At 43.7% G+C, this 25,277-nt stretch overlaps 1 protein-coding gene across 7 annotated transcripts in view; it reads right to left on the reverse strand.

The window, feature by feature from the left end:
• Positions 1–287: 287 nt before the first annotated feature.
• Positions 288–25,277, reverse strand: part of CLYBL (citramalyl-CoA lyase) — a 261,270-nt gene continuing 236,280 nt past the window's right edge. The window contains exons 8-9 of one of the 7 annotated variants that reach the window (XM_019443994.2): positions 16,715–16,834; positions 288–1,413 (exon numbers count right to left, since the gene is read on the reverse strand). In XM_019443994.2, the coding sequence (XP_019299539.1) occupies positions 16,739–16,834 (96 nt within the window). In that variant the 3' untranslated portion in view covers positions 288–1,413; positions 16,715–16,738. Of the gene's footprint in view, positions 1,414–9,429; positions 10,039–12,242; positions 12,946–15,592; positions 16,835–25,277 lie in introns of those variants that run through there. The other 6 variants (XM_019443995.2, XM_019443993.2, XM_019443992.2 and 3 more) reach the window with 6 other exon arrangements.

A 25,277-nucleotide genomic window follows, 5' to 3' on the forward strand; every position in this document is an offset into this window, starting at 1 on the left:
GGATACTGAGGTTGATTAGCAACGTCTGTCCTCCCTCAACCAGGGAGGAGGGCGTAGTGGTTGTTTAGAATGGATTTGCAATCCTGGTTTAGGTATCCTGGCTTTGAGGATTTTTTTCATTCTGTCAAATGCTCATTATTTTCCATACACAGATAGGAATCTCACCTCTCCTTCCCTATTAACCTGAGCCCACAGCTTTGGAGTTGCATTTGGTCATGCATCTTATCTGGGGAGAATATTCAGGCATGCACAGAGAAAGTCAGAGAGTTCTTAATGAGAGTCTAAAATTCAAAGAAGACAGGAAAGATTTATTTCGCATATGTTTATAATGGTACGAAGTATGAGCTTGGCACTTTCCTAAGTGTTTTACAGATATTAACTCAATTATTCCTCATCAAAGGCCTATAAGATAGGTCTCCGTATTATCCTCATTTTACAAATGGAATGATTAAAGCCCAGAGAGGCTAAGCATCTTGTCCAAGGTCACACAGCTTTGTGAATTCAAGCAGTCCAATGCCAGAGTCTATGTGATTAAATTACAGGGTGTTGCCTCTCTGCAGTGTACATATTCCTGTTTTGCTTTCCATGTGGTATCGTGCTTTCTGTGCTTCATGCTGGTTTTCCAGACTAGATTGGGAAGTTGTAAAGTAAGGGATTATGTGTTACTGAGTATAAGCACCTGAAACAGGAGGAACTTCAGGAGGAACTAAGACAGGAGTACGGACGATCAGTAAGATGACTGTAGGAATCAGTCACATCGTGTTTGAGTCTTTCTCTATTTGTGGGTCTGGCTCCACCTCCAGGGTGAGCTGCCCAGGGGAGGGACCCGAGTTACACATCTTCATATCCCCAGCATCTAACACAATAGAGAGGAGACCATCTTTCCTTTGTTTCCTACTTCATTAACTGATTCATTGATTCACTCAACAAAAATGTATTAAGGGCAAGCACCATGCTGGATGCCAGGAACGAACAAGTAGACAGCCCTTCTGTCTCTGTGGTTTGATTCCTACCTCGCAAGAGAATGTGTAGAAAAATGATGTTGACTTTCTTGAAATGGGACACATTTGTCTATTTTACCAAAAACAACAGGAAGTTACATATCATTGCAACCTATCGAGTCCCTCCTTATTGTCGTGTGTGACCAAGTAAAGTTGCAAACAGTCACTTTATTCCGATTTTACTTACCAAAGGCAGTGGTCGTCCCGATTAGTCAGATCTAATACTTACAGTTAAGAGAAAGCCCTTCTAGTGTAGGTAGAGCTGGTGGAAGAATTATCGGGCTCCCACGATGCGAGGTAGGGTTGTTTCTGCCCCTTTTGTTATAGGAAAAGCTTCAAGCATTATTAAGTGATGACAGACAGGATACTTGGCTTCTGGTATTTCTTTGAAGGCCGGCCTGTAGCGTGCTGCCTGGAAGCAGGAATGATTCCACAAATGGTCAGGGAGCCACCTAAACCGCCCTTCACACCTGGTCAAGGTGTGGAAACAGTGCAGTTGGGCTCCACCCTGGAAGGAGAACTGGCGTGGACCATTACAGTTTCCAGAGTCCCTTCTTTTACCCCCAAGGCAGTATCTCAAAAATTCCCTCAAACTGCTTTTCCCATTCTCTGAGGCTATTAAGTGCATCAGAGATCCTTCCTTATAGAGAAGGAAAAGGGTCTTCCCAAGAACCCACAGGGAGTGGGGGCCAGATTTCTTGCAAATCCTGGGTGTTTTCCACTCCCGAATACAGCTGAGCCCACTGTCCCCCTGGAAGCCCATGCCAGTCTTGGCAGCAAGATGTTTCAGATGATGTGGAAACTACTTGCTGGGGCCTCTCTTTTCAGGGTCTTCTGGGTGTGACCATATAATGATCGAAAGCAGTGTTTCAATAGACTTATTTGTAATTAGCTCCAAACTTAGTTTTTAAAAAATCGATATGTATTTATTTTTAAGATTTTATTTTATTTCACATACTTTTTAATGTTTTATTTATGAGAGCCAGTCCGTGCGTGTGCATGCGCACACACACACACACACACACGCACGCGTGAGTAGGGGAGGGACAGAGAAAGAGGGAGAGAGAAAATCTCAAGCAGGCTCTGCTCTGACAGCGAGACTCGATCCCATGAACCGTGATATCATGACCCAGCCCAAAATCAAGAGTCAGATGCTTTACCGACGGAGCCACCCAGGTGCCCCTAAGATTTTATTTTTAAGTAATCTCTCCACCTGATGTGGGGCCCGAACTCACAACCCTGAGATCAAGAGTTGCATGCTCCACTGACTGAGGCAGCCAGGTTCCCCCAAAATTTGATATGTATTTAATGAAAAATTTGAAAATATAAAAATGTAAAATGAAGAATCTCATCATTTAAACACAGTAATTGCTAACATTTTGCTGTATTTACTTCTGATTGCTTTTTAATATATTTGGAATCACACTGTAATAATAATAGCAGCTAACATCTGTTGAGAGCTTACTCTGTGTTGGGTACTGTTCTTTCTATGTCTTATCTCATTTAAGCTTCCTGTCAAATTATGAGGTAGCTACTATTTTTACTCCCATTTCACAGAAATTAAAACTGAGGCATAGGGAGGTGAGTACCAGCAGTAGATAATAAGCAGTAGAACCATGCCATCCATTTCCAGACTCTGCATATGAAGCTTGGTATCTGTTTTTGAACTTAACTTTATATTAAAAGCACTTTCTTATTTTCCTTAGAAACACCAGCTTTCGGGGCTGCCTAATATTCCATCAAATAAATGTCCCATCATTTACTTAAGCACACCTCAATAATCTAAATAATACCACCATGAATTAAGTAGTCTTTGTGAATGAGGCTTTTTCCACATTTAGGATCACAAAATTTCCTGAGGATAAATTCCCAGATCTAGATTAAAAAGCTGCAAGAAAGTGACGATAAGTTTGTTGGGACATGCTGCCCAATATTTTCCAAGAGGACTGCATCTGGTCACACAGACACTGGCCATGGGGGTGCTGGCCCCGGAGGTTACCTGAACAGAAAATGATTGATTGATTGATAGGCAAAAACATATTGTTTTCAGCAGTTCTTCCTTGCCATGAAAAATTTTTAATCTTTTTTTAACATTCGTTTTCTCGGCTGTGTGAGAATTTACCTGTAAGGTATTTGTAGGTTTCTTCCTATCTCTTCCTATTTTTTCTCTCTTTTTTTTTTTTTTTTGGTCTCAGATCTGGAGCTAGGTTCTTGCTTCATCTGTGGGTTTGTTATAAGGGATAATAAAGAGTAATTAGAACAGAATGGGGGTGGAGGGAACCAGAAGAAGAAAGGTCTCAACTGCCCACCCTGCTTTCACTCCTGACAGAACTCCTGGACCACAGAGGACTTAGGGCCAACTCTAGGATTACCCATTTAGCCTTCATGAACACAGTGACATCACCACAGGCACGTAATAGAAGCTCAATAAATGCCTGCTGGAGGAGTGAATCAATGAACTGTTCTGTCTGCCATACGCAAACCTACCCTCTCCTAGGGACTCTATAGCCTGAATCACTGTCAGCACTCCCTTTGGTAAAAAAAAAAAAAAAAAAAAAAAAAAAAGGTTTGCATCTGTGATCCCAGGTCCTGGCCTTATTAGGATCCTAGAGGAGTGGCCAACCAGAGGTCTTTTAGCCCAAGGCAAAGAACTGAGATCAAAGCCTCTTGGATCTGTCCCAGGAGGTCCTTGCCTGCGAAGAGGACCAGGACTTCTTCCCTTTGTGACCTCTGAGGTTGCCAATCCTGATGCCATCCCTCACGGGAAAAGTGGGAAAAGAGGCAGGTTAGGGAAGTGAGGAAGGTGAGGGAGGTGATGTTCCTGGGGGAGGCTGGGTGATGACAAGTGTTTACAAAGATGGCTCACAGGCCTGTGGAGCCCTCCGGCCAGCTGAGGCTTCTCCCTGTAAGGAGCCCTTGCTCAGCATGGTCTCTTCGGCTCTCTTGGGGTATCAGGGGTGACAGCTAAGCTCACTCCTGCCTTTCCAGGGGGGCTGTGGGACTCACTCAGATGAGCTATTACTTGACATCCCTGACCCCATTTCTGTAAAAACTGTACAATGTAAAATTTAGGTGTTTGAGGTCTTCAGATGACACAGACAAATACTGCTTTTTGCCTGTAAGTTTTAAATGTCAAAAAAAATTGCAGAATGTTAGTCATGAAGTATGACACTGCCAATGGTGAAGTCAAACTTTTAAAAAATTATTTATTTATTTAAAGTTTATTTTTATTTGAGAGAGTGAATGAGAGCAGGGGGAGGGTCAGAGAGAGAGTGAGCAGAATCCCAAGCAGGCTCCTCACCATCAGCACAGAGGCTTGAATTCACAAACCGTGAGATCATGACCTGAGCCCAAACCAAGAGTCAGATGCTTAACCGACTGAGCCACCTATGCACCCCTCAAACTTTTTTTTAAATGTTTATTTATTTGTTTTGAGAGAGAGAGTGAACACACTTGTGCAAGCCGGGGAGGGGCAGAGAGAGAGACTCCCAAGCAGGGTCTGTGGTGTCAAGGGAAAGCCCCACTCGGGGCTCGATCCCACAAATCCTGGGATAATGCCTTGGGCTGAAATCAAGAGATTTACACCTAATCAAACCGAGCCAGCCAGCCAGGCACCCCTGTATGAAGAGGACAAACTTTTAAGTAAAATGTACAGGAGGGCAGCCATCCATGTAAATGTACCTTATTTTAAAAATTAAGTGTAAGACATTTTAAGACTATGATTATACCAACCTCTTCTGTGAATCAGCCAGGGATGTGAATGTGTATAATGTTAGAAAGTATGTCACATGGGAGGAATCAGTCAACTATTTTATAATTAATGTGGCCCCAAACAGAATTATGGAAACTTACTTGTTATTTACTTATAAGTAAATTTGCTTCTGAAGTTTAGCCTGGCTAGGAGTTCCCAAACTATGTTACGGCATAATTAGACTTAGACCCTTAATGTAAAAGCCACAGTTAATCTTTCAGGGTTTTGCTTGGCTATTTTTCTTTTTAATCTGCAAAATGACAGGTCAGACTACAGTCTGATTTAATGAGTCTCGGTGGGGGCCAGACATAGGTATTTATTAAAAACCTACCAGGTAATTCTAATGTGCAGCCAGGCTGAGAACAATTGGCCTAGATGATCTCTCAAGTCCTTCTCCGGCACCTAAAGGCTGTGATTTCTATAATTTTAAATTTTCAATCAAAGTCAATAAGAAAATCAGATTCACTTCACAGAGAATTCTGCTTAAAAAACATCTTTCCAGGGGCACCCAGGGGCACCTGGGTGTCTCAGTCAGTTAAGCGTCTGTCTGACTTCTGCTGAGGTCATGATCTCACGGTTTGTGAGTTTGAGCCCCACGTCAGGCTTTCTCCTGTCAGCATAGAGCCCACTTCAGATCCTGTCTCCCTCGCTCTCTGCCCCTCCCCTACTTGTTCTCTCTCCCTCTCTCTCAAAAATAAACATTTAAAAATGAAAACAAAACATCTTTCCAAATTCAAAGATCTCAGCATTCCTACAATGAAACTTACTTCATAACTGACCCAACCCCAACCCCATGAGGTATTTTGGGCATATCTTATGAATCTGGAAAATTTATGTTTGTCCTACACTTACACAGTCGTAAATGAGTTTTCAGGCAATTACAAAATATATATATATATATATATATATATATATATATATATATATTTTTTTTTTTTTTTTTTTTTTTTTTTTTTTTTCACCTTTGAGAGTCAAGATGTGGTTCAAGTTTTTGGTTTGGAAATCAAGGGGGATCCAATGAAATGTTTATGGATAAAGTAGAGAAGAAATGAAGATATTGAATCTTTGCTGTTAGCTTGAGTTGACAAGTCCCTGTGCGTGAGTGTGTGTTCGCACGTGAACCTCTGCTGGGATCAGGGAGGAGCAGCTGATGTTGGGGGAGATCTCGTAGACACTAAAAGGCAGATGGGGGCAGCCGCAGCCACGGGGCCAGCATGCTACTGATGTCAAGGCAATATCCACGTAGGAACTGTCCTTATTGGAGACTATGTTTCCAGAGCCATCAGATTTTAAAAACATACTTATGTTTTAAAACATAATTCAACTGGAGATGGTTTTTATTTTGTTGTTATAAAACCTAGGCACCCACACTAAGGGCTCAAATAACCACATCCTTGCTTGTCGTCTCACAAGTGTATCTGTGGCAAAGAAATGCCAAGCTGAAACCTCTCCATGAATAAGTCAAGAAACAGATCCAAGTTTGGTATTTAGATTAGAAATACAAGTGAAAGAAGTAACATTACCATCAGAGATGTGCATTTCTAAAGATTCATTTGAAAGTTTTGAAAAAAGTAAAGCTCATGCCCTGGGGCTTCTGGGAGTATGTACAAAATACAATAATTAAATTAAGTCCAGCAGTTAAAATTCCTCATAAAAAGAAAAAGCTGGAGCGCTTCCCAATGGGGAATGCTTGACTTAAAAGAAAGGTTTTACTCTGTGGCCTGAAGGTCAACAAACTGGGACTCTGTGGGAATGTATAAAATTTCTTAAAGGGTTCTTCGGTCTTTGTTTTGTTGAAAGAAAATAAAAGAGTAAAAAGGGACAAGTTTTTGAAAATTCAAAAAATGAAGGTGCAGTTCTAAAATCATCATGATTTTTATAAATGCAGCACTGGAGGCTATGAAAACACACTCTTTTCTGAGTACTAATCTAACACATATGCTCTTTGAGAAGGAAGGAAAAAGGCCAATGGCCCCGTTTGAACAAACCATTTTAAAAATGTGCTCATTTTCAGAGGCAGTGCGTGCAAATTCATGGTTCCTTCATTTGCTTATTTTGGAAATATTTACCTTAAATATTCTCATAAATATATCTCACAATTTAAAATTCCTTAGGCGAACACAAAGACTAATTGTTTTTTAAGAAGGTTTTTACAAAGCAGAGTTGTAAAAGATGATTTCGGTGGGGGGGGGGGTCACATCCTTAGTTATCTAAAATGGAATGTTTACCATAATTTGCAAATATCTGTTTTTATAAATAATCATAATCACTTATTGCTACCTTTCCGATAACGTCCCCTTCACCCCTCCACCCCCAAAGGAATAAGATTAAAAACAGGATGGAAATCAAATTTTATACCCTTGGACTTCATTACTTGTAAGTATCATGAATTTCAGGCCGCACACTCAAATAATTTCTACTAAAACATAAGGAACCAGTAACCAATTTGCAGGACCCTTATCTTTGTCGTTTAAATAGAATCTGAATGTTGCCTTTGCAGTAAGACAGCACGATCAAATGCAGGAAATCAGGAATAGCAGTTTTGGCAGCAATATTTAATTTACTGAATAATTAGCAGCCTCACTGGCATTTCTACTTTGATTCCCAAAGTACAATATTAGCTGTCCTCTGCACTTGGGCTCTCTGCAGTAAAATGGGCTAATAAACTTCCTGTGCCAAGTTCACAGTAAATGAAGGACTACGGAGCATCATGCAAGCAGCTCACAACTTACGACGCCAGATTTACTTCCAAAATATGGACACAGAATTAGGAAAAAAAAATTTTTTTTTTACCTCATTTTCTTGATTTTGCTTTTGGAATTGCCAGCGGGGGAAGGAAGGTAAAACTAATGAAGAGGGACGTGGAAGCAGAACCACAGTGGACACAAAGACTAGATAAGAAAGATGAGACAGAATGAAGGCCATGGAGGAGGGGCCAAAGCAGTGAGGCCAGAGCCAAGGGGGGACCCAGGCTAACACAGCTTGGTGAGTCTTGAGGTCTACACCCTGCTCCTTCATCCCTCCACTGGGACTCCTTTCTTTCTTTCATTTTTTTTTTTAAATTTTTTTAACGTTTATTCATTTTAGAGACAGAGAGAGACAGAGCATGAATGGGGGAAGGTCAGAGAGAGAGGGAGACACAGAATCCGAAACAGGCTCCAGGCTCTGAGCTGTCAGCACAGAGCCCGATGCGGGGCTCGAACTCACGGACCGTGAGATCATGACCTGATTCGAAGTCAGTCGCCCAACCGACTGAGCCACCCAGGCGCCCCTGGGACTCCTTTCTTTACACTAGTCCAGACATTCTCCAGCCACTTAGACCAGTCAGTCCTCAGTGGGCAGTGATGCAAATATTCAGTCTAGGAGATGAGCCAGGAAGGCCCACTTCGAGCTAGTGTTTGCCTGGTGGTGGAGCTTCCTGACTGCGTTTGATGACCAGCTGTTTCAGTTGTGATGAGTTCAAAGATCTTTGCCAGGTCAGGCACTGCATCTGAAGGAGGCAGTTATTGAAAAAGAGGTTTCAGCTATTTTCTCATTGTTTCAGAAAACTTGCAGCTTCCTTAGTGGGGAATTTAATGTAAAAGCAGAAATCTGAGGACTTCTTGGGTGTGCAGCCATGTGGTTTAGTGGTTTAATGTCGAGACATTAGTTGTAGTCCTAGTTTTGCCAGCTGTGTGACCTTGAGCAAGTCCACTAAAAGGGCCAATATTTGCCCAACTCCAAGAGGCACACTCACACTGTAGTTTTTCTATGTGAATGGAGCCCTCTTCAGCCAGGAATCGGTACTGCATAATCCTCCCCTGAGCAAGCTTCAGGGTCCTCTACAAAATTAGGTTGGTTGGACAGAATGAGAACGTGAATTTGTAGTCAGAACAGCGCTGTCGTGAGAGATTTCCATAGTTCAGGAATGGGACTAGCAGATTATGAACAACAACAACAACAAAAGCCACAAAGCTCCCCTGGAATGCACGTGGCTATTGGAGTTGCTGCCATACCCAGAAATGTCCAGGGATTGGTCCCACCAGTAGGTTCTCCTGGGAGGACCTATCCTTCACCTACCAACACACGTAATTGAGAAAATGGCGTTCACTTAATAGAAATTCACTTTCCAGCCAGTTTTGCTGCAGGGGGACTTCCATCCTGGACTACAGCACAGTTTCAGCACTGGGATGGAGAGTATTTGACCTTTCCTGAACGCCTGCTTTGCATCAAGCATGATGCTAGAGCTTTTTTATTTTTTAGAGCTTTTTTAAAAGTACTATGTTTGTTTGTTTTTTTATTTACTTGGCATTCATTTATTTTTAAAGATTATTTAGTCATGCTAATATATACACAACATAAAATTCACCGGATGCAGGCTGCCTTGAGAAGGTTGAGACCATGGGCAAGGCAGCAGTCTGCAGCTGAGGCAGATGTTGAAGGAGGAACTGGCAGCTGGAGGCTGTCTGCTGACCCCCCAGCCCTGGCCCACCGAATGAGTGACGCTGGAAGGGGGACTTTGGTGGTGCATTTCTATGCTCACAGCCTCCTCATAGCAACTCTTTGAATTAGGTGCTATTACAGTCGAAGAAACTGATGGCTCAGAATAAATGACTTGTCTGAATGTAATACAGCCTGGTGATCGGAAAGGCAGGATTTGAACCTAAACATTGGAAGGAGGAAAGACTCAGTCCGTAATCCGAATAAACACACTTTTAGCGAACTCTTGCTGGGGGTGACAGATGAGCAGGAGAGGGATGCGGAGATGCATGGAATGTCCAGTATTCAGGGCATCCACACTCTGGGGGACACACATGCATAAGTACTACAACAGAAATCTGATGCAATGCATTGGAAGGACTCAGCGTGGGGGACACGTCAGCAAGTTGTGTGTGGGGAGTTGGGGAGAGTTCACAGACCTTCCGGGTGTGTCTTGAAGAATGGTGAGGAGTTGGGTGGGTGTGGGGGAGTGGGAGGGGTTGCAGCTTAGGCAAAGACTTTGCAAAGTCAGGAGCTACAGCCAGTGGTATCCTGACGCACATGGCCAGGGCCCCTGGACACAGGTGATGTGTCACTGGTGTTGAAGTGCCCGTGGGGCTCCTGGTGGCAGGAGCTCCCTCAAGCCAGACCGGAGAAGCATCCTAGAGCTCCCCGGAAGTTGCTGCATGAATTCCAGTCCCGAGAAATCCGCTTGAGGCAATGGATGTGCTCCTCTCCGCATCTGGGAATTCAGGTTATTAACACAGTTTTTCCAGAGACTCTAAGCCAGAAATTCATGTTGGTTTTTATGTTCTTCCTTCCACGGAACTCAAAAGAGCCCATTAACAAAAAAAAAAAAAAAAAAAAAAAAAAAAAAAATTAAGCCAGATGCCTAGAGTATATAGTCTTCTGAAGAAACTCTCCACCACAAAACTATCTGAAATGGAACGTTCATTTTCTCTTGATTCTTTCATTGTGTCTGAATAACTAAGGCAATTTATTCATTGTTTAAAAACAAAACAGAACCCAGCCAAACCAGTTATGTGGCATTATGTAGTCCAAAAAATCCAGTTTCTTGTCACTGAATTTCTCCCCCTTTAGCTAGATATTTTAACATCACAATATAGTTGATGTTTGGTCTCCCTTGTTTTTCACAAGATGGAGTTTTCAGTATATCAATTCTCTTATAATATGTAATGAAGGGAATCTTGAAATTTCCTTCCAGGGCTTAGACTAATCTCTGGGACCAGTTTTCTATATGCTTACATGTTACACACACAGTGTGAGAAATTGATTTTGACCAATGGAGAAGTCTAACATAGTTACAGGATTCCCCCTTGGTCAATAGGCACAGGTGATTTGAGAGTGAGTTTTCTACCCTTTCTGATAAATAGAAAGCTTTGTCTTTGACTTAGGGTTCAGCAGTTAAACCAAGGGAACTTCCTTGGTTCCTGCACAAGAGCAGATACCAGAGGAAGGCACCTCCAGTTGGCCAGATTCTGTCCTAAGTGTGAGCACAGCCTTCCAATTCCCTGGGCATGGACAGCAAGGGGAGAATGGGACAAGATTGAGTGTTCCCTCAGCAAGTCTGACAGGCTGTTTACAAAGTGACTTCACTCCTCAGACGTTAGGCAGGACTCCAGGCTTCGGGACCGCAGCCTGGCTGAGCTCCTAAAAACTGAAAGAGGAGGGGAGGAGATGGAACAGGTGAAAAAAGTGGCTGGTTTTCCAAGCATAGGGTGTGTAGTTTTTCAGATGTTTTAAATTCTTAATCCACACCTCTCTTGTTTCTATCACTACTGTAGTCAATGGCACTTTCTGTTTTGGCATGTGACATTATTTTACGCCTTTGCTCTTCCTTTGACTTCACACAAGAGCGTTTTAATTTTGAAAGAAAAGTGCATCCGGAACCAGTCCTAGGACTTTCATACTAGCTGGCTGTTTGGCACCCAGTCAGGCTCAACAGATGTTTGTTGAATGAATAAACGAATGAAGTGATTCTCTCAAAAAAGTTCAGAGAAATCTGTACTTTCAGGAAAGGTTTTTGTTTTGTTTTGTTTTGTTTTGTTAAATTCGGGATTATCGCTTACAGTACCCTCTATGGGTTTGAGAGGGAAATCAGCAAAGTTGGTTTTAGAGTCTTTTGAAGAAATTCAACCAAAAAGCAACCTAAATGTAATGCTCATTTTCCTTTTGATTCTATACCGTGTTTGAATCAAACTTGGGAAATTCAACTCAATGACTGAAAAGCAGGAGGACCCGATTCTCCGCAGGTCCCTCTGGCCTTGGATCGGATTTGAGCCTGATAGACTAAGGGCGAGGGGCTCTGGTCAAGGGGGATCCGGGCCCAGGAGATGTGCCAGGCGCTTGCAGGACCCCTAGGACTAGTCCTCGCGCCCGGCTCAGCCGCGGACTTCGGGGCTGGAGGGACACAGGGGCCGGCCGGTCCCCAGGGCAGGCGCGAGGGCCCCGCGCAGGTGTCCGGCCTGCGTGCGGGGTGCGCCAGGGGTGCTGGGGGCCTGGGAGACCCGAGAGAGACGTTATTGTTACACTGTAACGAGTCTGATTAACATGCTCCTGACACTTTCCCTTAGTTTCTCCGGCTCCTAGCAACAGCGCACAAAGGCGCGGGATTGTCCCGGGCTCCGCGGGGACACGGGGCAGCCTTTGATCTGCCACCATTACAGCGGGGCTGCGCGACAGGCTCGCGGGCTCCGGGCAGCCCGCGGCGGGCGGGCGGACGAGCGGGGCCCGCAGCCCCGGCCCACTGGGCTCCCCTGGCCCAGGCTGCGCCCCGCGGGGAAGGGACGGCGCGCCTCCCGAGGGCGCGCGAGGGGCCTCCGGGGCCGCCAGTGTCCGCGTCCAGGTGCCCTTGCGCGCCGCCCGCCGACCTCCGTCCTCGGGAAGCGCGGGCGGCGGGGGACGCGGACTCTGCGTGTCCCGGCCCTGCGGGCGCACGCCCTTCCGACGGGGCGCGCTGCCCGGGCTCGCCGAGCCTTTCCCATCGGAAGAAGCAAACACTAAAACCGTGCCGTTCACTCACAAAAATTAAAGAAGGGCGCGAGCGACAAATCCCTGGTCTTTTGCAAGACTTGTAAAAAAAGAAAAAAAAATTTTAAATAAAAAAATGCAGCAGGCTTCAGTCTGCTTAGCTGGAACGGGGTCCGATCGGCAGCAAATGACCACAAAAGGCGCCAACGACGATTTCGGTTCCTTTAGTACACACTACTTTCTTTTTGTCGTTTAGCAATTCTTATCGATTCGGAAGGAAATATGCTACCGCATAATTGCTGGAATGTAAACAAACTACCACCCACAACAGCCACCATCCCCCGTCACAGGGCAGCAAAAAGCTGCCCGGTACCACCGCGCAAGATTTCAGGTACTAAGTTAAGGTATTTTAATGTAATTTATTTCCCATTTTGTGCGCTGTTAGCGCCTCCCCCAACCCCCCACCCCTCATCCCGATTTAAAATAAAGCGCGGAAAGGAAGATGGAAGTTTTAACATTGAAATGTTGCGCTCTGTTAATTACTTTCCTCCACTTTCCCCCTAAATTGCAATGTGGAAACCTCGCGGGGGGAGGGTCTCTGGGCTGGGAGGACAGTGTCCCGGAGCCTGGGGCGTAAACTCTGCGGTGACAGACCGGTTCGGTGCCCTTCGCCGGTATTAATATGCACAACATCCTGCTGATAATCTTATAACCTGTTTTGTACCATCAATTGCCTTCCAAGTACTAGAAGTAAAAAGCAAAAACAAAACAAAAACAAAAACGGAAGACATTTAGCTTTTCAAGACTAACGGAAACCATAAGGCCAGAATATCCTTCAAGTTAAAAAGCATGTATTCTTTTTTATCCTCTTAAGACATCGTTAGAAAATCTAAGGTCTCCAGTGAAGGTCATTTTCCCGAACTAGGGCAGAACTCTTAAGGGGCTAATGTGTTAATGATAATAATAACAGGTATATTTTAGAAAAGGAAAAAAAAAAATCCTACATGTTGTGTTCTATTTACCCCGCAAAATGCGCCATGCAAGCAGCTACTTTCACATTCAAATAGGAGGCGGTGAAGTCTTCTTGAGGAAGCTTTTCCCAGCCTGTCCCCGGAGGAGAGGACCTAAGGGCAGCCAGCGGATCTATACTTGGAAATTTTAAGGGAACTGAACCCAGATTCCCGAGGAAATTCCCATCCTGTGCTAACAGACAGTGCCTGACCCCACCGGAGTCTCCCTCACCATTTCAATAAAACATGATTGTACTGATATAATCCTCTATACATTAAAATGAGGTTGTCACAGATTGTCATTAAGACCTCAGTAAAACAATGAAGACATTATTGGGCACCCCCCTCCCTCGGGCAAGGTATTAGGGGAATAAAACAATCTACACCACACGGGTCCTATTGAGATTAATGAAAAAATTATGCAAAAAAAAATCTCAATTTCATTTTCCCGTGACAGGGCTTTGCATACATACAGTCAGCCCTGCCTTGCACCTGATGATTTATTAAACTAATCTACGGTGATCACCACTGATGTTCTCAACTCAATCTTGTCCTGGCTCATTTTCTAAGTAATTGTTTCTCATTAGTTCTGATAATGTTTTAATAGTGTTATCCATAATTTAGCCCCCAAGAATTAATAACAAGGGGGTGATATGGCAAAGCAGCCTGTGATGAGTTATACAAAACATAAACAGGTATGGTTTTTAATTAATCAGATGGTTGCAAGGTCCTCTTGTAGTCCATTCCTAGCTGGAGGAACCCCCGCAAGGTCCCTGACCCTGACTAAAGCCTCTTCCGGGGCTCTCCTTAGGGTTTCTGCTCAGAGCAGGACCTTGGTCCAGACTTCTGGCGCAAGTGGGTCCTAGTCTCACGATCCTACCATAATCAGACCACGGGATTATGAGTAAGATGATAAATGCAACATTTGGGTGTCAGGTAAAGGGTGTGGTGACCAGTCAGTCCAACATGGTTGGGGGACCTAGGAACCCACGGGGCTGCTGGTGATGGGGGTGGGGAGTCCGAGCCGCGTCTAGACCTTACTGAGGGGACTGCTTTTCCCAAGGTCCGAATGCCTTCACCATGGCATCTGACGTCCCCTGAGAGGGAGGGCTTGCCTGAGCCCCCTGCCTGAGGAGGCCCCCCTGTAGGGTTTGGGGGTTGCCTGTGTAACTGGGGTGGAGAGTAGAATGTCTGCCCTTTCATCTGTCAAAGCCCGGACTGGTTATCTGCAACAACACAGGAGGATGGGAAGGGCAATTGGGTTGAAGTGGGGGCTGCCTGTAGGGAAGTCTGAAGGAAGGCTTTTATTTCCCTCTTATGTTTAAGGCAGTTCTAACACCGGGAGGAGGAGGTGTGTGTGTGCAACAGGTCAGGATGAGAGGAGGTCTCCCCTTGCCTTCTGCCTTCTGAGCAGTCCTCCTGTGTCTGTGTGTTCTGAGGGGAGGGGCCGAACCTGGCTGGTGGTCCCGAATCTCCCGGTGCGCACATGACTACCAGCCTAGGCCGGCACAGCTGCAACGCTGGTGGTGGTGATGGGTGCTGCCACCGGGGTCACTCTGCCCACTGCCTCTGTCCGCAGGCCTGAAGCCTGGTTTGGCTGCATGCCAGTCATCTCCCACCTCCCACTCTCCCATCTCCTTGGCTGAGATGCCACCTTCCTCCTTCCTGCTCCTCCATGTGAGGATGGGGTTGCGCCTCCCTTCCTTTCCAGCTAACCCTGGGGCGGCACAGGATGACCAAGGTGAAGGGTAACAATGCTCCCAGGAGGGGCTGGGGGGAGGGGTGCACCAAGGAGAGGAGACATGCAGCCCATCGCAGGTCAGAACCCCAGCTTAGCACACACATCCCATCTCACTCAGTTCAAGAGCTCTCTCCTCAGGTCCCAAGTTTGGGATTATTAGCTGGGTGTTTTAAGAATGTGTTTCCCCAGAACTGTCCTGCCTGGGTCAGGTTCCTTCTGCATGCCTGTCAGAACCGAATCATCCTCTTCCTGCAGTGCATTGGGTGGGCGGGTGATGCAAGATGGTGTGTGGGCCTCTTGCTTTGCTTGGGTTCCACGGTGCCCTTCCTTGTATATAACCTTCAACTCTACTTCTCTCTCGGACTTCTGTAGGAACTGGAAGAGGCAGGGGCAAAGAAGACCCCTGGTTGGGGCATACAGTAGGGGCCACAGAGGAAATAAACAACAAGGGGGTAGGAGGGGGTGAAAAATGAAAATCAAAAACTGTTTTCTATTTACAAATTTAAATAAACAGAACAGCCTTCCCCGCGGTGTTTGTCTAAGAGTAGCAGCTTTGCTGCTGTGTAGGTCATGAAAAGGTTGGTGTAGAGTTTAAAACTTCCCATTCTGTTAATTTCTTAAAGAACGGTCGTCCAGAGTCTCAACACAAAAGCGCATGATTTAATGAGGAGCAGAAACAAAATCTCTGATTGTTGGTGTTTCAAATTTCATTGGCGTCCTCTGGCAAACACAAGTTGATCCTTCCCAGCTTCAATACCCTTTAGCCTTCAATATAAGAGCACATGCTGAATAGGGAAGAATGGCTGGTTGTTATGTTTATTTACCCTTACTACAAGCTGGGTTAACCTCTTCAAAACAGCTTTACTAAGCCCGTTAACCACACCACCCATATGACCTGCAGCAGCATCTCTAATGTGATGCAAATCTCGCAGGGGACCATATGCACCAGATCTGCTCCATTGTGTCTTCTTAGAGGCTACAAGTTTATTGCTGAGGGGGCCTGTTCCAGCCATACATTTGCAGGGGGGGAATGGCCTCAATGGCAAACAGTTAAATGGGGAAATTAAGGGAGAGAATAGATGGTCTTGTGTTTCTGCACATTTTTTTTTTTAATTGGTGGTTAACTGTTGACCCAAAGCATTCACCCAGGATGAAGGCTTTCATAGTCCTTACCTAGAGCCCATATGTATGGGTGTTTCATTTGGGGAGGTGGAGGTTAAGAGTAATCTGTTTTGAAGATTTATTTTTACAAGGTATCTGTATGAACAAAAACGATACTTAACTTTTCTATGCCATCTCTTGTTTTATCAGATTTCTAGGAGCTAAACGCAACCCCTTTGGGTAGTTACTATTTTTTTTTTTTAAGACCGACCTTAAAATTATTTACAGTGTTGAATGAACAAATGAATGACAGGGGAAACATCTAACGTGAGAAATGTGAAGGGAGCATACGTATTCGGAAAAGATCTGTTTCATTAAAGACCTAACATCCCTTCAGCCCATCTCTCGCCACGATTTCATCTCCCTGTGAAATCGTAAGTGCATATTTGCAACACATTCATGAGCAATAAAATCATAAGCTTGGAACCAAAAAGAAGAAAGTTCATTTTTAGAGGAACAACTGGCCAGTGAGATAACAACAACAAAAAATTGTGATTACCATGAACTGTAAATGGAGAAAGGTTCCAATCTGGCATACTAACAAGTTGCCTTGAGTATTATGGTTTGTCTTTAAGAAACCCACTGTATATGTTCAGCCCACCTGATGAGAGCTTCATTTAACAGATCATTTTTCCTTGATGGATGTGGCAAGCGTAACAATGTTCTGGGCTTGCTTCAGTAATGGCATGTCGATCATACTCCCTTGGAAAGTAAAGGCTCCCTGGAAAACAGAGAATACAAACTTCCTAAAAGAATGTTCAGAAATTATAGGCTTCCTTTCTGTGCACACTTGTACAAGAACATTTTAGATTCCACCTGAATTATATTGACTTTCCCACCCAACTTTTGAGAAAGCCAAAGTAAATTACAGGGGAAAGATTTCTTTTTTCCTCCTAAAGAGGGGGGAGAAAAAGCCCTTCAGCATTTTAATGGAGGGGAAAAGCATCACACACAAGGTATTTGAAACTGTTCATTTAACTCTTGAAATCAGGCAGAAAACTATGGAAGGAAAATGCAAATACTTCCTTGTATAGTTTTGAAATATTGCCTAGAACTTTAAAAATAATAATATGCTCTGGTGACCAATCGTTGTTTGAAAAAATAACTATATGATCAGGTTAATGGCAAAATGCTTCCTTCTTGTAACATAATTGAGGGGTAACACTATCATGTGATGAGAAAATGTAAGGTAGGATTGCACTGAATAAAAAGAGACTCCTCTGTTGGTACACACATGTAGGAGAGGACTAGAATGACAAGGGACATGAGCCTGTAACAAAGAAGTCACAGGTCTGTTGAATGGTGAGTCTGGAAAGAATCTCTGAGATCTCCTGATTTATCCCCATTTTTCAGATACATTTTCTTTTAAACTTCTACAAATACTTATTGAATGTGTCATGTGATCTAGGTCCTAGGTCCTGTTCTCATGAGGAAACTGAGGCCCACAGTAGGGAAGTGATTTTCCAAGGTCATGTGACTAGGAAAAGTTAGAGCTGGAGCCAATATCTGGGTTATCAGAACCTCAAGCCTTTATCAGAGACCCACATATTAAGGTAACGAGAAGTGTCTTCACTGCACCAAAGAAAGATTAAATGGACAGAAGGCAGTAAGCCCAGAATCTGAAGTTAATGTCTGGTTATTTGTGTTCTTTTAATCACTTCTTTTTGCCATTTACAATCACAATTCTTCTTAAGACTCCTTCCTTCCACCTGTTGGCAAGGATGCTGGTGAACTGGAGCCATCATAATCCTTGCTGATGGTCCATCTGCATATACTGCCATCCATTGCTGGATTTCACAAGTACCACCTCTCAACAGTCAATGTTGTCATTATTCAGAAGTTCTGGAATGGCTCTTCTGGTCTCTCTGGAAACCCTTATCTCCCATAATTACAAGAGTTATACACAGAATGGAGATTTAAAAAGTGGCAGGGGATCCTTAGCAATGACTTTGGAATTTAGTTTTCAATCAAGAGAGATTTAAAAGCCAATGGGATTAGAGGTTTAACCAGTGGTACCTAACCTTCTCAGCCTTAGAATCTGATTCCTATGAACACCTGTGTTGGCCTAAAATCCTGTATCTGAAGTCATTTTCTAACCCTCTCGTTTTTACTATTTATATCTCCAGACTGACTTTTGCCTAATTTCATTCAGCCTAGAGCTAATTTTGGTCATCTCTGTGACCATGATGCATTTTATGAATTCAATTAGAAGTTCCAGGGATGTTCCATGGGTTAGAATAGCATGTGAAATCAGGGTGTGGGACTCATGCTGTTTTACAAGGCAATAGTCTAGTTTTCTCATTGGAGTAAGTGATGAAGACCGAAGGCCTCCTGGTTATCCGACCACCAAGTGGATTATGCCCCTGTAAAACAGCACATCAGTCCTGCTAAGGTTTAAATAATAGGCTGGAGAGATGAAATTAGAATAGATGCACATGAAATCAAAACAATGCACACAGAATCAAAATGACGGCCTTGGGCTTATGCCATGTTTCCCAAATCTGTTTGGGTTCCACATGCACATCAAAGACGCAAAGTATTTCATGGAGAGCCTTTCTTTTACAGTGGCAGATTTTGCTTGACTTCATTAAGCTTAAGCTGAAAAACAAAGTTCAACATTTTTGTGCTTTGTTTTCTTTATCTCTGCAAATTGAGGACTTTAGTGTTAAGAAAGTTTACCAAAATGAATACCGTCCTGCTTTCACATATTGACCTATAATATGGTCGGCTTTTTTAAAACATAAGGCTCTACATGTGAAATGTGAATGGTCTGTTGGTCAGGATTTGGAAAAATGCAGTTTGCCAAAAGTTGCTTGGGTCTGTGGGGAGGGTTTGAAACAGTCCTTAATGAGTGATTATAGATAAATTTCCATTTCCCAGCCTGGTGCTTTCCTGAGAAATTAGCACACTATTTCAAAAAGTATACAGAACCTCCATCAGCTTGAAGATTCAGACTCTCATTAGGTTTAAAATGCCTTTAATAGTAACTTATTCATAGTTAACCACCTGAACTACCTTACCAACTACAACAATAATAATAGCTGTAATTTTTTGAGCAGTTGCTAGATCAGAGACTATGTCAGAGACTTGACATGCTTTATTCAGGTACCGCTCATAACAGTGTGAAGTCAATACTATTATGCAACCCCATTAAAAATTTCTTTCTCTTTTTAATTGTGGTAAAAACACATAAAATTTGTCATCTTAACCATTTTTAAACATACACTTTAGTAATGTTAAGTATATTTGCATTGTTGTGCAACAGATCTCCAGAAATTTTCCATCCGGCAGAACTGAAACTCTGTCCCCATTGACAACTTACTCCCATCCCCAGCAGCCACTGTTCTATTTCATTTCTATTAAGTTTCATATCTATCCTCATTTTATAACTGAGGGAACTGGGGCACAAGGAACTTAAAAAACTTATAGATGCCTGCCCGGTGGCCAGTGAGTATAGGACTAGGATAACAGCTAGCTGTAGCTGGTCCAAAGCCTGTGCTCTAGGATTATACCTTAAGCTTATCGATTGAAAAGTGTTCTCCTGACCAACTGGATCAGAATCATTGACAGGGATGGTAGGGGATGTGGCTTGTTAAAATGCATATAGGGTCTGATCCTATATGGTTTGATGCAGAAGGCTGGTGGGTGAAGGATTGGCCAGGAATCCTCTCATGGTTCTGAGCACATTCAAGTTAGAGAAGTTCGGTGTTTTAGTTCCCCTGCTTAAAAACAGGCTGGGGCACCTGGGTGGCACAGTCAGTTAAGCATCCAACTTCCACTCAGGTCGTGATCTCACAGTTCATGGGTTCAAGCCCCCCGTTGGGCTCTGCGCTAACAGCTCAGAGCTTGGATGCTGCTTTGGATTCTGTCTCCCCCTGCCTTTCCCCCACTTGTGTTTTCTCTCTCTCTCAAAAATAAACATTTAAAAAAAAAGTGTGTGTGACACACACACACACACACACACACACACACACACACACACACACAAAAGAAGGCTGAGACACCTGGGTGGCTCAGTCAGTTAAGTGTCCACTCTTGATTTTGGCTCAGGTCATGATTCACAGTTGTGGGTTTGAGCCCCAAGTCAGACTCTGTGTTGATAGTGTGGAGCCTGCTTGGGATTCTCTCTCAAAAATAAATAAACTTAAAAAAAAATTGTTATAAAAAAAGAAACAGGCCCACTTTGATATGGATACGATCTGATCCGTGCCCTCAAGAAGTGTGCTGGGGGAGACAGGAAAGAGAAGAAGCAGGTGCCATAAAATGCAACAAGAATTAGAGAAAAGGCCACTGTGAAGAGCACAGAGAGATCTCTGGGTCTGAAGTGACTGCCCTTCTTATCCATTCAGGATCATGTTTGCCAGTTTGCACTATTCACACGGATACGATATTGTATACCTAGCACACGTCATGCATTTCCTGTTAGAGTTGCCATGGAGCGCTGTATGCAGTGGGCTTTTAGTCAACGATTACCTATTATTTGTTGTAATAAATCACTGGTCAGTCACTTTGGCACATTTTACTATACACGTTTAGGGTTTCAGGCTCCTGGAAGTGAAGGACAGTATTACCTTAGCATGCATGTTATCTGCATAGCACAGAAAACAATAACCATTGGGCTAGCTATAGTTGTTTTTAAGTTTACTTATTTATTTTAAGAGAGAGAGAGAGAGAGGGCGCGCGCACGCACGAGTGGGGGAGGGGGAGAGGGTTGGAGAGACGGAATCCCAAGCAGGGTCTGCACTGTTAGCACATAGACCGGTGCGGGGCTCTAACTCATGAACCCATTAGATCAGGACCTGAGCTGAGATCAAGAGTCAGATGCTGAACTAATTGACTGCTATACCCAGGCACCCTGGGCTATAGTTTTTCTAACAACTCAGTCATTCCCTGTTGATAAGGCAGGCACTGAGATAACATGAACTTTACCAGACCTGGAAGTTCTTCATGGGGGAGAATCTGACTTACAATTTGAAAGCAAAAGTGTTGATGATGATGGTGGTGTGATGACAACAGTGATCACATTTATAGGAAACATTCAGACATTTTGATTTTTTTTTTAATTAAAAAAAAATTTTTTTTAATGTTTATTCATTTTTGAGAGAGAGAGAGACAGAGCATGAATGGGGGAAGGTCAGAGAGAGAGGGAGACACAGAATCTGAAACAGGCTCCAGGCTCTGAGCTGTCAGCACAGAGCCTGACGCGGGGCTTGAACTCACGAACTGCGAGATCATGACCTGAGCCGAAGTCGGATGCCCAACCGACTGAGCCACCCAGGCGCCCCGACATTTTGATTTCTGGCACTTAACACTCGAGAATGTTTTCTCTAGGGTATTGAATTTTCTCTAGGGTAATTTACTAGAAATACAAATTGATCTAATTCTTTTCCTACTCACTTTATTTCCAAATCACATCTCTGAGCATCCAGGGAGCTCCCTCTGACATTCCAGTGATGGTGGTGCTCCACTGGCACAAGTGAGAACATTTGAGTACAGCTGTCACAGTCCTTCTCTTTCAGGGGGATGTTCCTCCTGCATGACTCTAAGTCTAATGCCAGTGAAACACTTACCTTGGCAGTTTCCAGTGAATTCCTAAAACTTTTGTCAGCCTTGACCATTATGAAATTTTTCTTCAAGATCTTGGTTGTGCCCTCTATTTGCTTAAATCTTGGGAGGCCCAGCATGGCCTGTGATTAGCTCTTCCTCCCTCACAAAGTCAGCTGCTCCTCCCTACTCCTCAAGAAGGCAGAGGGTGATGCTCCACTGAGGTATTCTGACGGACACTGTTTCATTCTTCTTTCTTTCCAGTTTTTCAACCTATCACCCTGGAGAGTCCTTGGACAGGCCCTATTATGGCCTTGGTTTCCTCATGACTCAGTTATGACATTCCTTTAAGGATGTTAGTTTGGTTGCCAGGCACCCACAGCCCCATGGGGAGGTCTCACTGAGAGACTGCTGGGATACTTACTGGGAAGGAGCACCTTCCTAATTGGGATCATGTTATCTTTCTAAAATACTGGACAGGATCATCCATTTGCTTAAACCTGGCTGTGGTTCCCTTTGGACTTACAAAATCAAGTGCAATCTCCTGACCAGGGCTCCCCATGAGGAGACTAGACCCTACCTCTGCTTTCAGCCTTGTCTCCTGCCAGTCTACTCACCTATCCACCCACACACTCACACTCTTCTGTACCTTTCCCATATGCTCTGTTCTCTGCTCTGAAGCACCTCTCCTTGTCTGTCCTGTACACTCTTCATCTTTCAAAATGTCAGATGTCATGTCTATGAAGCATTTCCAGACTTCCCTGGTAGGACTGATCTCTCCTTCCTTTTTTTAAAATAAACTCTACACCCAACTTGGGGCTCAAACCCATCAACCTGAGTTCAAAACTCAAGGCTCCAGGCACCTGGCTGGCTCAGTCAGTAGAGCATGCAATTCTTGATCTTGGGGTCATGAGCTCAAGCCCCATATTGGATATAGAGCTCACTTAAAGAAAAAAAAACAAAAAGAGTCACATGCTCTACTGACTGAGCCAGCCAGGCACCCCTCACCTTCCTTTCTCTATATAGCTTCTCATTACAACCCTTGTCACACTCTATTGTAATGATCTGTTTACACTGCTATCTTTCTCAGTAAGCTGTGAGACTCTTGAGGGAAGGGGCCATGTCTCATACATCTTTGAATCCCCAGAACCCAGTACTCAAAACATGGTTTCGAGTGGAGCTTGGCTCTTTGGTGGGGCTCAAGTTGGATGACTGAGGGGAGGGTGATAGGGGAAGATGCTATCTATCTTACCCACTTCTTCTCCTTCATCTGCAAGCATCTTTCTATGCCACATGACCTTCTCCTGGTCTGGTAATACCACTGGTAAATTGGCTAACACTTGCTGAGACTCCAGTAGGACACAGTGACTTACCTCAACAAATGTGATCTTGGGTTGGGGTCAGGTTAACTCATGCATATATCTTAACAGTTAAAGTGCAAGTAAGTGTGTCACATTTGTAGCACTTAAAGACTGAGGGGCTACAGAGAAACGGAGCCATCAAAATGGAAGTGGTCTTGCCAGAGAAGGACTTCAAGGAATAGGTACATTTAAAGTGAGGTTTTGGGGTGCTCGGGTGGTTCAGTCAATTGAGTGTCCAACTGTTGATTTCAGCTCAAGTCATGATCCCAGGGTTGTGGGATTGAGCCCCGAGTGGGACCATGCTCAGCATGGAGCCTGCTTGGGATATTCTCTCATTCTCTCTCTCATTCTCTCTCTCATTCTCTCTCTCATTCTCTCTCTCTCTCTCTCTCTCTCTCTCTCTCTCTCTCTCTCTCCCCACCACCCCCCCTGCCCCTGTCCTGTTTGTGCACACGCACTTCCTGTCTCACTCTAAAAAAAAAAAAAAAGTTAGGTTTAGAAGGTCAGGTATGCCAAAGGACCAAGGTGGGGGGGGTGGTGGGGGGCGGGAAGAGACTGGGAATAGCAAGTAGAGACAAACCAGTGGGGTTGGCTTTCTCTGCTCTGCAAGAGCCTTGTACGCTTCTGGTCACCAGTGATTCAACAAGTCAAGCAAAATGGAGGACCACAGTATGAGATACTGCATCTGTCTATGGCTGAATGGGATTCTCTAGCATTAGGAAAAGGAAGCCTAATCCAGCCAAATTAATAGGGGTGACTGCTGGTTCTGTTACTCATTAGCTGCTTGACTTTCCATACGACAAGGCACAAGACAGCCTCTGCTTGATGAAGCTGGACTGGAACCCACTGGAATCCCTCTGTTCTTGCCGCATGCCCTGGTAGACCCAACACTTGCTCCTTCTTGGACTCTGAGGGGAAAAGGCTGAACAACCTGTTCCTTTCCTTTTTTCTGGGCATTTTCCCTCTAAGCGTGATCTGGGGATCCAACAATGGGAAAGCTAAGAGCTGGCCTGGTCCAGCTTTGTTTCTGAGTGGGACCATGGTAGATGGATTGACCTGGGCACCAGAGGAGGGTGCTGGAGTTAGGGGAAGGATGTTCATTCTCCCTTGAGGAGGAAATATGAAGATTCCTTCAGCAACTGTAGCCTATACTCTAGTTAACCATAGTCCTTAGAAAGCCTATAATATTCATTTCCAAACTAAAAATTGGAGGCATGCAATCTTATCAGGAAGACCCATTACAAAAAAAAAAAAGAAGAGAGATTTTCATCAAATAGTACTTTATGATTTTACAAAACATTTCAAAGACATTTTCTCACCTGCAGGAGGGAGGGCATGGTACTTTCTGTTTTACAGATGCAAAAGCCAGTTTAGATTTAGTTAACCTTTTCAAAGAAACTTATGGGAAGGATAGGACTAGAACCTAAGGCTTACCACCTGAAATCCCAAACTCTTCTAAGTGGTGTACCCCAAGGTATGACTGGTAACAGCAGTACCTGAGATGATTAAAGAAAAATATTTAAATATAAAAAATTAATATATATTTGTTTTATATATTATATATTTAATTTTTTATTTTGATGTGATTTATAAAAAAATAACTATCATATCTAAGCTTATTTCAGAGATATTATTACTCAGGATGAGGCTGAAAAAATGGTATATAGGTAAGGTGCAAATAAGCAAATATGTGAAAATGTAATTAAAAGCTAAAAAAAGTTTTTAATGTTTATTTATTTTGAGAGAGAGCACACACGAGCAGGGGAGGGGCAGAGAGAGAGGGAGAGGCAGAATCTCAAGCAGTCTCTGTGCTATCTGTGCAGAACCCAACTCGGGGCTCCAATGCAAGAACCATGAGACCAAAACCTGAGGTGAAATCAAGAGACAGACGCTTAACCAACTGAGCCACCCAGGTGCCCTGAAAATGTAACTTTAATAACTGAATTCAGGAACAACTGAAATATAACATGCTTCCATCCTGAGTTTCCACTTGACAGTTTTTACTATAATTATTATGACATCAGAAATACTGAAGAATATTTTCAGTGAGAGAAAATTCAATAATAAATATGTGAATGATATTTTAAGTTCTCAAAAAACCTAAAGCATTTGTAAGAAAGATTAAAGGGGATGACATTTGATTCTTGTAGGTGCTTCTTAGTAACAGTAACCCTTTGCTTTATAGAAACACGTCTTTTAAAGTTGCCATTAAGGTAGTAAAAGAATATTTCTGAAGACTTGGAAAATAGAGAACATGTT

Source organism: Panthera pardus, unplaced genomic scaffold (genome assembly GCF_024362965.1).
Source record: "Panthera pardus isolate Hobbes unplaced genomic scaffold, ASM2436296v1 HiC_scaffold_1, whole genome shotgun sequence".
Taxonomy (NCBI): domain Eukaryota; kingdom Metazoa; phylum Chordata; class Mammalia; order Carnivora; family Felidae; genus Panthera; species Panthera pardus.